Source organism: Calidris pugnax, unplaced genomic scaffold (genome assembly GCF_001431845.1).
Source record: "Calidris pugnax isolate Ruff unplaced genomic scaffold, ASM143184v1 scaffold171, whole genome shotgun sequence".
Taxonomy (NCBI): domain Eukaryota; kingdom Metazoa; phylum Chordata; class Aves; order Charadriiformes; family Scolopacidae; genus Calidris; species Calidris pugnax.
In genome coordinates, this window is record NW_015091064.1 from 10133991 (window position 1) to 10147439 (window position 13449).

The 13449-nt window shown below is 43.5% G+C and overlaps 1 protein-coding gene across 1 annotated transcript; it reads left to right on the forward strand.

The window, feature by feature from the left end:
* The first annotated feature begins 2379 nt into the window (after positions 1-2379).
* On the forward strand, positions 2380-12606 carry LOC106896672 (b(0,+)-type amino acid transporter 1-like). Its single transcript, XM_014956812.1, has 7 exons — positions 2380-2466; positions 2566-3426; positions 4576-4709; positions 7521-7650; positions 9635-9759; positions 10214-10301; positions 12043-12606. The coding sequence occupies exons 2-7, from the start codon at positions 2683-2685 to the stop codon at positions 12274-12276; spliced, it is 1455 nt and encodes a 484-aa protein (XP_014812298.1). The 5' UTR covers positions 2380-2466; positions 2566-2682; the 3' UTR covers positions 12277-12606.
* The last annotated feature ends 843 nt before the right edge of the window (positions 12607-13449 follow it).

The window sequence follows — 13449 nt, forward strand, 5'->3', positions numbered from 1 at the left end:
TGACAGCTTGAGCAAAAAGTTTTGCTCTTCCACATAAGAAGCAGTACTTTTATTTTTATTCCTCCTCATACACATCTTTTGAAGGGGAGCAGTGAGATGCCCTTTGACATAGGCAGTTTTGACAAATGATAATTGGGACAATCCATTTGACTAAAATATCTTATGGCTGCTCCTTACTGATGATACCAGTCAAAAAAAGAATGAGTCAATGGGAAAAAAATCTAAAGCAATCAGACTGCCTTAGCTTCCACAGGAATAGCCTCAAGTTCTTACCATGATTAATTAGATTCATTATCACTTTAGGTAGAAGAAGTTAGAACTGAGTAACAATGGTCCTGGGATTGGAAATAGACCTCCCTTTAGGAAGTGAGTGAATCTATTAATGTACCAGTTAATTAATCCTTGTTATCTGAGTGGTTCTACAGAAATTTTTTTGACATGATCAAATTTGAAGAATTCCGATTCCTTCTACAACATTAGATTAATTTTTTTTTTTATTTCTAAGAGCAGTCACTGTGAAGGTTTGAAAAGAGACTCTCAGGCCCTCCAATAACCTTGCATTTACACTTTAGAAAAGAAGCTCCTTCATTAAAACAGAACCCTTGTGGAAATGTATCTGTAACTTTACTAGTAGGATACTTAACTACCTGTAGTCATCTTAAGTTTTCCTTTAGCATTGATTTAACTGTATTTTGTGAATGCCTTCTCAATTAGGATTGGTATACATGATACATGTGTGGATGCACACTGAAGTACAGCACAGAAAAAAACAGACCTTTAGACCTCTGATAGCCTAACACTGTGATTAGCAACTTGAAAAAGAATGTGCTACAAATCGCTAAACCAGCCAACAAGAAGAGCACTGTCACTTAGGAGAAGTAAAGAAAATTCTCTGCATTACTGGGATGCCTCCCTCCAAGTTCTCAAGCACTTTGCAAACCATTAACTTGAAATGCATTCACTTGCGTCCTTGCGGTACAAGGTGTGTATGGTTATTCTCAGAATTTGCTCGGAAGACTTAAAAAGCCTACTTGATGCAGATGAAGTAGTAAACTTTCACTCCTTGTTAAAGTTACAGTTTGATCAGCTGTGAATTTTTGTAAGTGACTTTGAAATCAGAAAAAATCCAGCTGGGATCCATTTCCTAGTGAATACCAGTGAGTTGGTGTTAGGAATAGCTTCTGCTGTCCCTTACAAACCCCCCAAACTTTTCTCATTATTTTCTTCATATATCAATAAGATTTATACTGTAAAAAACTCATAGTCTTTAATGAGACTTGAGTTCTTGTTTTGCTTCTTTGAAGAAATTAAAGGCCGTCAGCCTGATTTGTGCAACTTCATTTGCTTTAGCATGAGAAATTATGTGACTTGTATATGTTGTTATGTATGTTACAGGCCCATGAGTTTTGCTGAGTCCAAGAGTTATCTTGGACTCTTCTTGCAGAAAAACTGCAAAGCTAGCAAGATGATTTTTTTTTTTTTAAAGTAAGCAGAGAAATCTAAATGATTTAGAAGAGAAGGGATTTTTAGACAAACAATAAAAATACTTTTCTGTTTATATTTATGCTATTTTTTAGCTCAAATGACTGAGGACAGATAGTTTTCAAGACTCAAGGTCTGCTGTTTCCATGAAGGGCCGGGGAAGGTCTTACTCCTGATTTCTGGTACTTATCACAACAGAAGTCTGCAAGAGACCACCAAGGACAGTAACTCTCCTTCTTTACAGATGCAGTCAGTATAGTTTAGTTGAAGTTCAAAGAAATCCATATGGACATTCCCTTCTGCTCAATACTTCCTACAGATCACAGATCACAAAATACATGCACTGTAACAGTATTCAGATTCATAGTAGAATCCTCCCCAAAGTCTGAAATTTTGTCTGTTAATTATCTAAGTAGGGGTCAGTGGCATTTCCAAGAGCTTGTACCTCTACGTTTCTCTCAACTGTGTGCTGAAATGTGTATGTGATGAGCGGTGACAAAGTCCTCTGAAGGTCATGGTAGGTGAGAATGTGCTTACCTCATGTACAATGGCAAAAAGGGCCCAATAAGAATGTAATTACAGCCTTTTCATTCTTCTCCAACACTTTCTAAAATTTGAAAAAAAAAACCACCCCAGAATTGGTCCCTACTATTGTGCAGAAAAGCAGTCTCTGAACTGTTTTCAGTGGAACATTTTTGTGTCTTTGACACTGGAAATGTTCCCCATTGAGCAAAGCCCATTGGTTGACAGGTTTGTTTGATCGCTTTCTAGTGGGGAATGAAAATAGGACTGAGCTCTGAAGCAGGTGCTTGAGCAGTGACTGTTAATCAAAGAATAAAGTACAGATTTGCACGGGGATTGTGCCAACCTGATCCTTATTCCAGATGCCGTTTGAACCATAACTGAAAGGAGCAGTAATGAGGGACACAGTCCAGTGAGGTGCTGAATGCTATCCACTGCCATTGCTTGCACTGAGATTCAAAGGTAATCAGTCTTGGCAGGATCTGAGGCATCATAAATTAACGAGATAAAATGGGTAATGAAAGAATGCAAAATGAGGAAGGTGTTTGTATTTCTTGACAGTGTTCAGCGTGACTTAATAATTATTAACTTAACCCTGAAAGCCTGAGATAGTCTTTAGTCAAATGCCTCAGTTTTGCTCCACGTTTTCGCTGAACAACATCTCCTGACAGTTCCACAATGAGGAAAAGGAAGACAACAGATTCACCTCCTTCATCCACAGATCCGAGTGAAGGGAAGGAGAAATTAAGACTGAAGCAAGAGGTTGGCCTGATCAGTGGAGTGTCATTAATTGCAGGCACTATGATAGGCTCGGGCATCTTTATGTCCCCTGAGTGGGTGCTACATCATATGGGGAGCCCTGCCAGCAGCCTGCTTATCTGGGCAGCCTGTGGCCTCCTGGCCATGTTTGGAGCCTTGTCGTACGCTGAGCTTGGAACCGTAATTAAAGAGTCTGGAGGAGAATATATTTACATCTTGAGGATTTTTGGTTCTTTTCCTGCTTTCCTTTTCGCCTACACTTCTGTTATCCTGGTGAGGCCGGCGGGGTTGGCAGCTGTCTGTCTGAGCTTCGCCGAATACGCCGTTGCGCCCTTCTACCCGGGGTGCTCATCTCCACAGGTTGTCGTCAAATGCACAGCTGCTGCCTGCATCCTCCTTTTGACTGTCATCAACTGCCTCAACGTGAGGCTGGCCACGTCCATTATGAACGTTTTTACAGCTGCCAAACTCCTGGCGTTGCTGGTGATCGTGGTGGGAGGAGTGGTGCTGCTTGCCAAGGGACAAACTCAGAGTTTTCAAAATGCTTTTCAAAACACGACTGCGGGTATCGGGGCAGTTGGAGTGGCCTTTTACCAGGGACTCTGGTCCTACGATGGGTGGAACAACCTGAACTATGTAACTGAGGAACTGAAGAAGCCTGAGGTGAGCGAGTGAGCTGGGTTTGACTTACTTAATCCTGCTGCTAATATGTTTGATTCTATCTATGATGGTGTTAAGAGGGGTAATCAAGGGATTAGAGTGTCGAGGAAAGACTACTGAGCTTTCCTCCTGGCTTGTTCTGGCATCCGGGGTAAGACTCCTACGGATGTATCCAGAAAGGATAAAAATGAATAGTCTCTAAGCAAAATAACAGCTTGCCTACAAGAAAGCACTAAAATACACCATTGACTGGAAAAAAAGCTATGTGTGTGCTTTCTTTCAGTGCAGCACACAAGATTGTACAGATTAAATGGAAATACACAGTTAAATATTAACCTAAATGGCAGCAAAGATCCTAGGGTCAGGTGGCACTTTCTCCCACAGGACCATGAGTGCTGATATTCAGGCCTTTGTGGGGTGGAGGCATCAACGTAAGGAATTGCTCTGTCTTGTCCAACAGTGGGAATGAGGAATGCAAAAAATCGATATTTCAGGTTTTCAGATGTATAGTTCCTGTATGATCACCCTACTAGTAGCTTTTTTCCAGTGCTTTCAGATGCATAAGGTACTAAGTAATGTAAAAAGCTGATTTTATTGAGCCTTAAAATGATCTGTGGTGTTCCAAGATTGCAGCATCCTCTCACTAGGAAAAAAGATATATAAAAAAATTCCTTCCCAGAGCAAATTCCATTTGTGTTGCCCTGCTTGGATTTAGCCTGTAGAGGAGGTAAATACTATGTACTGGTACTTCATCCTTGTCAGTGGGATGTTGATGGGAAGATGCAGCACACCAGGAGACATCGCCCACTAGTAACAAATAAATCAATATTAAAGTCATCAAGAAGTGTGCAACAGACATCTTGGGCAGCTGTGAACCAAAGTGGTTTCGAATAAGATTTGGGTTTTATTTTGTTGTTGTTTGTTTGTTTTTTCAAAGACTAGCTTTTGAAATGTACAGCCTTACTGTTTGCCTGACATCTTTGGGATTTTACTGGTGGAAAATCTGCATCTAAGTCTTGTTCTGTGGAAAAGCTTAGTGGGTGAAGGAGTTTGAATGAGAGACATGGGTGGTGGCAAAGACAGAACAAACAAAAAAAGCCCAGTGCAGGCATAAATGTGCTGCACCTAACACTCTTGTCATTCCTTTTCCAGGTGACCCTTCCCAGAGCTGTGATGATTGCCATTCCTTTGGTCACGTGCCTGTATTTGCTGGTCAATGTGAGCTACTTGGCAGCCATGACTCCGTCTGAAGTGCTGTCTTCTGGAGCTGTGGCCGTCACTTGGGGGTGAGCTCTGCTTGTGGCAACACAGCCAATGTCATCCTGTAAAAGACAGGTTGTCTCCTGAGCTTCAGAAGGTTTTTTAGGTGCTGTTCCCAGCGGGAATAACAGCACTGCATTGGTTGGGCCAGGAAGACCTCTCAAATCATGTTACAGGGGACCACGCTGTCACCTTGAGGGCAGCGCCTAGCCTTCCCCCACCAAAGGCCAAGGCTGATCAGCCTCGACTGGCCCACGGTCTCCAAGGTGCACCAAGGCTGCCAAGATTACTCCCCATTCCCATTCATTCCCACTGGGAACCTGCGGCTCCCCTCCAGCTTATGGAAAGGGGGGTGAAGTGCACACCAAGAGCATCTCCCCACAAATATTGAGGATGCGGCGTGGGTCCATATCCATACCTGGGGACTGAGAGATGCCCCACATTAGGTATTTCCAGAAGAGTGGAAAGGACAATGTGCTGCCCCACTAATGCAGTGGCAGTGGCTTGGGAGTGAGACAGGAGCCAACTTGTGAATCCTGTCCACTTGGCACCTGGTAATTAGACCAGACCAGAATCTTTTGGTTCAGTTTCTCCATCTGAGGGGAAATGGAAAATGACACTGGTCTCTGCAACACCTTTGAGAAGGAGAAGTGTTATACGCAGGTTGGGTAGCCCCTAGTAATTGTATATTTAAGTTGGCTTTTGCTTTTCTAGAGCTGCACGGAAACTATTTGTACGTTCTCTCATCCTGAAGTGTTTGGTGGTTTTAACAGGCTCTGTGCAGGACAAGGATTTTAGGAAGAGTAGGAAGGGACCATCATGAGAGATGTAGGGACCATCGACTTCTAACCAGATGATCTTCCACCAGAACATCCAGCTTTATTCTAAATATTTCCAAAGACACAGAATCCATGATAGCCCTAAATGAGTTGTCTCGCAGAAACCATGGCACAGGATATCCAGAGATTATGTTGCTTGCTCATCTTCTTCCTAAAAACTCAGCAGAGGCTTTGCTTCTGTGTGCATTTCACAAGATCTCTCCAGCTTGAAGATCTGACTGATCACTGCTGGATGTGTTCTTTAACAGCCTTTCATGTCATCATTAGCAGGAGCTTTTAAAGGTCTAGTGCTTTGTTTGAACTGGTTACAAAGCCTCACTAAGCTCCAGTGTCATGAACTTCCTCTTCACTTCCTTTCCCATCGCTCCTGATTAACAAGCTATTTGTGAGCTTCCTCCTTTTTAACACATCTTCTTTTCCTGCCTGATTAACCTTTTCATACCGAGAGTGCCATTTAAGAAGAAACATTGAACTGGCAACCAGGAAGCAACCAGGCACTCAAAAGCCTGGAGGACAGGTAGATAACCAGGGGCTGAGTGAGGAGGGCGTAATGGCTGTGGTTCACCAGCAAGAGATTCAGCTGCTCAGGCCATTAATGAAGGATGGGAGGAAGATAAAGAAGCCAGAGGAGGACATATCACATTTAAATGCATTTATTCCCCACATAAGAAGAAAACTGCCAGAGAGAAACGTTGTTCAGTGACGAGAGATGCAGCCACAAGAGGAGCTTGTGAAGCTCTCCCCAGCATTTCTTTGGTGCCAGGGATTGAGTAGCAGCTGCAGATCTCAGTCGGCTTGTAAGAGGTGACCCTCAGTAGCCCCTGTTGTTCACATTCAGAGTCCAAACAGCAAAGCACCAATCTTACAGTAGCAGAATACATAGTTGCTAAATATTTCATTATTAATTTTGTGATACACATTGTTTCCCTTGAGATCTTGTGTTTATGGAGTTGCACGATCATAGGAGATGCCCAGATTCCATCACTTTGAAAAAGGGAGAATTTTTAGTTCCGGTTATTGCAATTAGCTTAATAACTTGAAGCCTGAAGGATCATGACCCAGATATTAAGCTTCTAAATTACATTTTTGAAATTATTGTGGTAGATGGGCTTCCATGATTTTGGGAAGCCCAACACTTGATTTTTGAACGTTTGGGACAGGTGACAGTAAAAAAAGAGTACGTATCTCTTAAAGTCATACAATTCAAGCAGAAATATCAAGTGTTCTAAAAAACTTTTGAATTTTGGATTTTTGCCAATGAGATGAACAGTGTGTTTGTTTGTGTGTGTGTGTGTGTGTATGTGATAATTACCCCAAACACCAGCATCTATTACTCTATTAATATTCTTCACGCTGCTTCATTCCAGAAGACAAGCTTCACTTTGAGGTGAGAAGTTTATCACATCTTCCAAATATTTACCTTGAACTCTGCTGTAACCCTGCTCCTTTTTCTGTTATGGAGAAAGCAGACCATAAATGTCTGAACATGTTGTAGAACCAACCTTCTGAAATTCAAACAATGGCTTTGGCTTAAGCCAGATTCACAGAGTAGCAGAAATATGTGCGTATGGGTTTACAGGGTTAAATTCTTACTGGGGAAGGGTTTATAATGTGGGATGTTTCTTCAGATCTGGTGGGAAAAATTTTTCTGTGATTTCCAAGCTAATACTGTTGGCTGCAATAGCAATATCTCCAGGATTCACGCCACAGCATCTGTACACAACAAGGGGACTTTGCCTGTTGTGACAGCTTTGTGTGGCCTGGTGATATAGACAGATGTAGATATATATGCACCAGGCAGGAAGAAAAGCTGCCTTTTCTGGACAAGACAAAGTTACTGGTGACTAAATATTATGGGAACTGGAAGAAGGCTTTAAATCATCCGAAAGGCTTTGGAAAAAATTTCAGTGGGAATAAGGGAGGGAAGAAACCTGTCTGGGTCTAGGATGAGTGTTTGATACACCTCTGAGCTGGGTGTTGTGCTTTTTTCCACCGCAGGGACAAAGTCCTGGGCAGTTGGGCATGGCTCATCTCCCTGTCAGTGGCACTGTCTACGTTTGGGTCGTCGAACGGCACGTTCTTCAGCGGAGGCCGTGTGTGCTACATTGCTGCAAGGGAAGGCCATATGGTAAGGACAAAAAAAAAAAAATAATGGGTCTGGGTTTTTTTTTTTGAGCAACTTTACCCTTTTGTGACACTAAAGCAGAGAGGAAATCTCTGTGTATGTTGAGTTGGTAGAGCAATAGCTCTTCAGTGGTTAGTTTCTTCCTTGAATATGTTCTTCCCCATCTTTTTCAAATGCAATGTATATGGTGTCTCCTGACTTCCTCAGCCACGCAATTTCAGAAGGATACATAATCACATCTAGCCTGAATTTTAAGAACAGCCTTGAAACAAACAACTGAAATGCTGTTGTATTGGAGCACCTGGCACAGGCTCTGGGGTGATGGAGCTGATATACCCGCCAGGGAGGGGAAGCCTGGCCGTGCTTGCGTGTTGTGAGGCACCCTTGCTCCCACTGGGCAGGTAGCCCAGCACTGGCAAGCTGCCTTTGCAGGCCATAATGACTACATAAGCTGGTCTTGGGGTGTTCTAGCCTTCCCATGGGATAGTCTAGCTCAGATACTGTGTAGGATATCTCTGCTCTTCAAGCTTCGTAGCAATTACAAGGTGACACCGAGCCTTACATCTCCCCTAGCTGGGGTTTTTAATTGGTTTTGTTAGGTGGGGCCAGATCTGGTAGCCCAACGGAGGTCAGGCTACTGCAGCTCAGTGCTCCCTGGTCCGACCAGTAAGTTCAGCGTGTATTCCCAAAGGCACACACACACAAATACTAGTATACAACATATGTATACACATATACATATGTATATATACACATACAGAAAGCAGGCCACACAGATCTACACATACAGGCACACTCAGTGCTCACACAAACACTGGCACAAACAGCACCAAGGGCCTCATATGGTTCCCCTCTCTGGCTGATCAGGGGTCTGTTAGTGGGAAATATCTAGATAAATACATGTACAACATGGGTCCCTCCAGCAGTGGGACTCAGACACTTGGTCTGCCCGGTAGCTGCCCCTGCATCCCAGTCTCCCCAGATGCTGGTACCTGGGCATACAAGCCCCAGTGTTGCTGCTGCTGCAGACCCCCTCACTCACAGGCACCCTCCATGCCTACCCACGCTTCTTCTCCCTCTCAGCACTTGGGCTGAGCTGCATTTGTCCTCCTCTGTGATGAGCAGGCATGTTGTGTTCCTCCTGGAGCTTTCTGCTTCTTTGGTCTTTCCTTCCTTCCATACCTTCTGGCTCTCAGGTGCGAAGGATACCACCCCACACCAGTTTCATTCCTTGTACATGGGAGGGAATCTTATATGTATATGAATGACCAGGTTGGGGGAGATGATTGGGTTGGTGGTTACTGGGTTCTGGTGGTTCCACAGCTTCTCTTAATGATGACATTATTGCTGTATTGTGCTGAGCAGTTCACAGATGGTCTGAATTTGACCTTACCAGATGTATGCTCTTTCTCAGACACTCAGCTCTAGGAGAAGTCCTTGCATGATATTTTGGTTGGAAATAAAAAAGGAAAAAAAAATTTAAAAAAGGAAGCCTTTCTCATTAAAGTTTCCCAATGAACCAAGCAATGGAGAAGCTAATAATCCTCTCCGTGTTCTGGTTCATTGCATAAATGTTTCAGGAGTAGTCCTTGTCTCATTTTCCAGTCAGCCCAAGAGAAGTCAAGTCCCAGAGAGACGTGGCAGAGAACAGAAGGGTGGGACCATGCACAAGGTCCAGATGATGATCAGGAATGCTCTAATTTGACTCAGCCTTAGTCTGTCACACTGGTAGTTTGAAAACCTCATCTTGTATGCCTAAACTGAGCACATACGATATGAAATCAGTGAGACACAATAAAAATATCCTTGAAGGAGGTTTCCATGTTTACACTCCTCGGAGTTGAACAGCTTTTATATTATGATGCTTATTTGATGATTAAGAGGGGCTCTGGCTGCAGGCAGAGCTCCCCCCAGCAGCGGAGGGGGATGAGTAAGGATGTCTGAGTCCGTGATATGATGGTATATTGTTTTTTGCTTTGGCTTTCAGCCAGACATTCTGTCTATGGCTCACGTGCGACGCCTCACGCCCTCCCCTGCCCTGCTCTTTACCTCTGCTATGTCTTTAATAATGGTCCTATCGGGGAGCTTCACCAGTATCGTGAACTTTTTCAGGTATGTATGTGCAGCGTTCCTCCTTGCATCCCCTGTGCTCCTGGGTTTTGACATTGTTTTAGAAGTATTTCCTTTTAATATCTTTTTGAGCCTGGGCTGTTGCTTTCTAACCAGTATTGTGGAGGGGAGGAAGGGAAGAAAGGAAAGAAAGAGCTTAGGAACCAGCATCTTTGCAATGCATGAATGCTTCTGTCACTATATGCTTAACTGGATGTGATTCATCCTCATATTGAAATGAACCTGTAATATTCAGATCATTCTGAAGTTCTCATTGTTGTGCTGGAAAGGAAACGAATGAAAGAACTACTAAATTTATATCAATATTCTTCTTTTTAATTGAAGACGTGAACATCTGGGATCTGCAAGACAGGTCTGACATTCCTGGAAGATCTCACCCCAAATGTAATGCTGTCTTTTTTTTTTTCTTTTCTTTTTTCCTTTCTTTTCCTCCCAGTTTTATAGCGTGGTTTTTCTATGGCATGACTATTACTGGTCTTCTGTATTTAAAAATCAAGAAACCAGAGCTGCCAAGATCTTACAAGGTGAGGTAATCACATAAAATCCTAAAACCCTTTCCCTATATTGCCCAAATGACTGAAAGACCATTATGAGGAAAGAGGAAGCACAGGGGCTGGGTGCCTACAGATTTAGTGTGGTTGTCTTTCATTTTTTATTTCATGTTTTGTCTCAGCAAAATCAGTGAGCAGCAAGATAGCGTGACTATACAGGCGTAATTCAAGGTTGAATTCTCCATCTTGATAAGCTAATAGTGCACTGCCCCCTCACTGTGGAAAATATATCCACCATACCCTTTTTTTTAAGAGATTTAAGAGGAAAATGAAGGATGATTCTGATCAGCAATCACCTGTTTATGGTCTCAGAGCTTGGTCCCACTCCTCAGAGTGGGAAGCTCAGGTGTAAGAACTCTGCAGAGGACAGAAAACCTGGCCAGGATGCCCCAAGTCCTTTGAGATGGCCCAGGGACAGGTCTGTTCCCCACAAAACAACTAAGTGGAAGGAAATCAGGAGTTACCTGACCCATGAGACCGTGCATGCAGGACGGTGACTTTTCCATGAGACAAGCTGAATGAACATCCTGGTTCTCATGGGGTTCCTCCAGAAGGCAGGTGATGGGCTGACACCACCAGGCTGTGCAAAGCAATATCGAGTGCCCATGGGGCTTAGCATGAAGAAGGGCAGTGCTCTATTAAGTCTTCCAGTCACTGGCTTCTGTGGCTCTGTCCTGAAATTAGGAGGCTGAATGAAGACTTTCACCCAACTTGTTGGCTGAATGGGCTTAAAGAGAAGAAGTTCTGTTTCTGCAATAGTGTTTCATACGCTCTATAAAACTCCCCCAGTCCTCCAGGCCTGTCCTGTGAGGATGTCATCCTGCTGCAGCCTTTGGCTTGATGGCCCAACTTTTCCTAAACTAGGAGAAGCTCATGCCTGAAGGTTCCAGGTCGACTGACAATGTATGGCTCATGTCCTGCAGAATCTGTATGTGTGTTTATATTTAAAGGGTAAGATTTTCCTTGGTTTGGAAGCAATCATTTTTATTAGCATTGTGCCAAGAGTATTAAAACATAGTGGGGAGGGAGCAGAGTGGAGCATCCCACTAAGGCAGATGAAGCCAATGGCAGGTCTTCTCCATGCCCTCACAGGTAACCATTGACAACATTTCTTTCAGTCTATACCAGTCTCCTTGTGTTGGACAAAAGGCCAACAGTAAAATTGGAAAATCCCAGCTGAAACATTCAGTTTTCATCTTGTTGTGAAATCATTTAGTGTTGTGCGTTCATTCACCTTTGAAAGAGGTTGGCTTCAAATTTAAATGCTTTGTGACCAGACTTAAAGAAAAAGCCTTTGAGGTTGCCTGTCCACCTATCTGTCAACACATGAATAAACCTTTTTGCCCAAGGGCATTAAGATTGAGTTATGTGATTTGTGCAGTTGCTGTGTGTTTTGTCTACAGCTCAGCTTTTGCTTGCAAGGCAGCAGGGAGAGCAAGAAACAAACCTGGCACTAAAACCAGTAGTTTGCATCTTCAGGTCTAGGAGGGCAGAGGAGACCAGGGGTTAAGGTGTGTGGTAGTGGTGTAGCTCTTGCAGGGTGTTCAACCTTGGAGTAGGGGTGGGATGTCTGGATTAATTGGAATTTCTAGGTAATACCTCAGGTCACAGCAGAGTTTAGTCTAAAAAGCCTTCTGTAGAAGTCTCAGGGTTGTCCAGACCCGGAGCGGGCCTGGATGATGTGAGTCTTTACGCTATTGTTTTGCTTTCACAGGTCCCAATTATCATCCCCATAATCGTGCTGGTGGCAGCTGTGTACCTGGTGTTAGCTCCCATCATTGATCAGCCCCAAATGGAGATCCTCTACATCATCCTCTTCGTTTTCAGTGGCGTCATTCTTTATTTCCCACTGGTTCGCTTCAAGTGCCACCCTCGCTTTTTACAGAAAGTCACTTTACATCTCCAGTTGTTCCTGGAAGTTGCTCCCACCACCAGGGATGAAAACTGAGACAACGTCCTCCTGGCCTATGGCTGCCCAGCCCTTTTGGTTTATCCCAGCACGTTGGCTTTCAAGGCTCAGAAAATATTTTCTATAAGGAAGAAAGGAAGCACCACTAAAATGCAAAGTCACAGAGGAAATGTGTGGAAAGTGTGACTGTTTCTTCCAAAATCCAGTCAAACATCTTATCACATAGTTCATCCTTTCTCTCTGTGCACCTGTGACATATGAACAATAGGAATGAACACGAAAAGACTTAATGCTTGGGATAAGTAGCCTTTATATGTTATTGGTTTGTATAGGGATATAGGGGAGCTGAAAAGCTGCAAGTATCATATTTTGCACTAATCTCATTTTCTATAGATATTGTAACAAGATGTTCTTTTTATTTATGTTGCCTCGGGTGCGCATGCACAAGTGTTTATAATGCCAAAAGGAGATGCTGAAAGCTCAGAGAACGGCAAGATAATTTCAATAAAATGGACGTTAAAACGAAGTGAGTTGACGTGGTTGTTGCTGTTTCTCATCCAAGGAAAACAATTCCATATAAATTTTACTGCATGAACATAAACAATCAGCATCAGGCTCATCTCTCCTTGGATGAAAGGTTTAACTATATGCGTGGGTGCTTGTATGTGCGTACACTCATTTTTCAAAATGATTGCTTATCTATTTCAATCCCAGCGTATGCAAATCAGGACCTCTCTTTCCATCATCAGACGTTTGCAATGGAAGTGTCAGGAAGAGGCAGCGTGTCCTTACCCTTCATTTATACAGCACAGTAACGAGTATGATGGTGGGCAGAGCTCTGTGGCTGCTGTGGGGTTTACAGGCCCTGCTGTAAGATCATGTTGGACCTGTCTGTCTCCCAAGTTCCAGATCCCTGTGACCTGTGCTTAGCCCCTTCTTTCATGGCCTCTGAGGAAAACTGGACGCAAGGGAATCGTATCAGCTGTACTTCACCTCAAGACCCTGAGTAGAACTGAATCCTGGGCTTCAGCTGGCAACCTGCAGCCACCAGTCAGGAGTTTGACCTTGGTGCACAAAGCTGCATGTATTCGGGGTCTTCTCCTGACTTCCTCAGAAGCACCAGAGATGGGCTACACCTGGGGATGGTCAAGGATGGTACAGTGTGTGAGAGGGTACAGAAAATCCTCCCTTGGTAATTTTCTGATAAGCCTT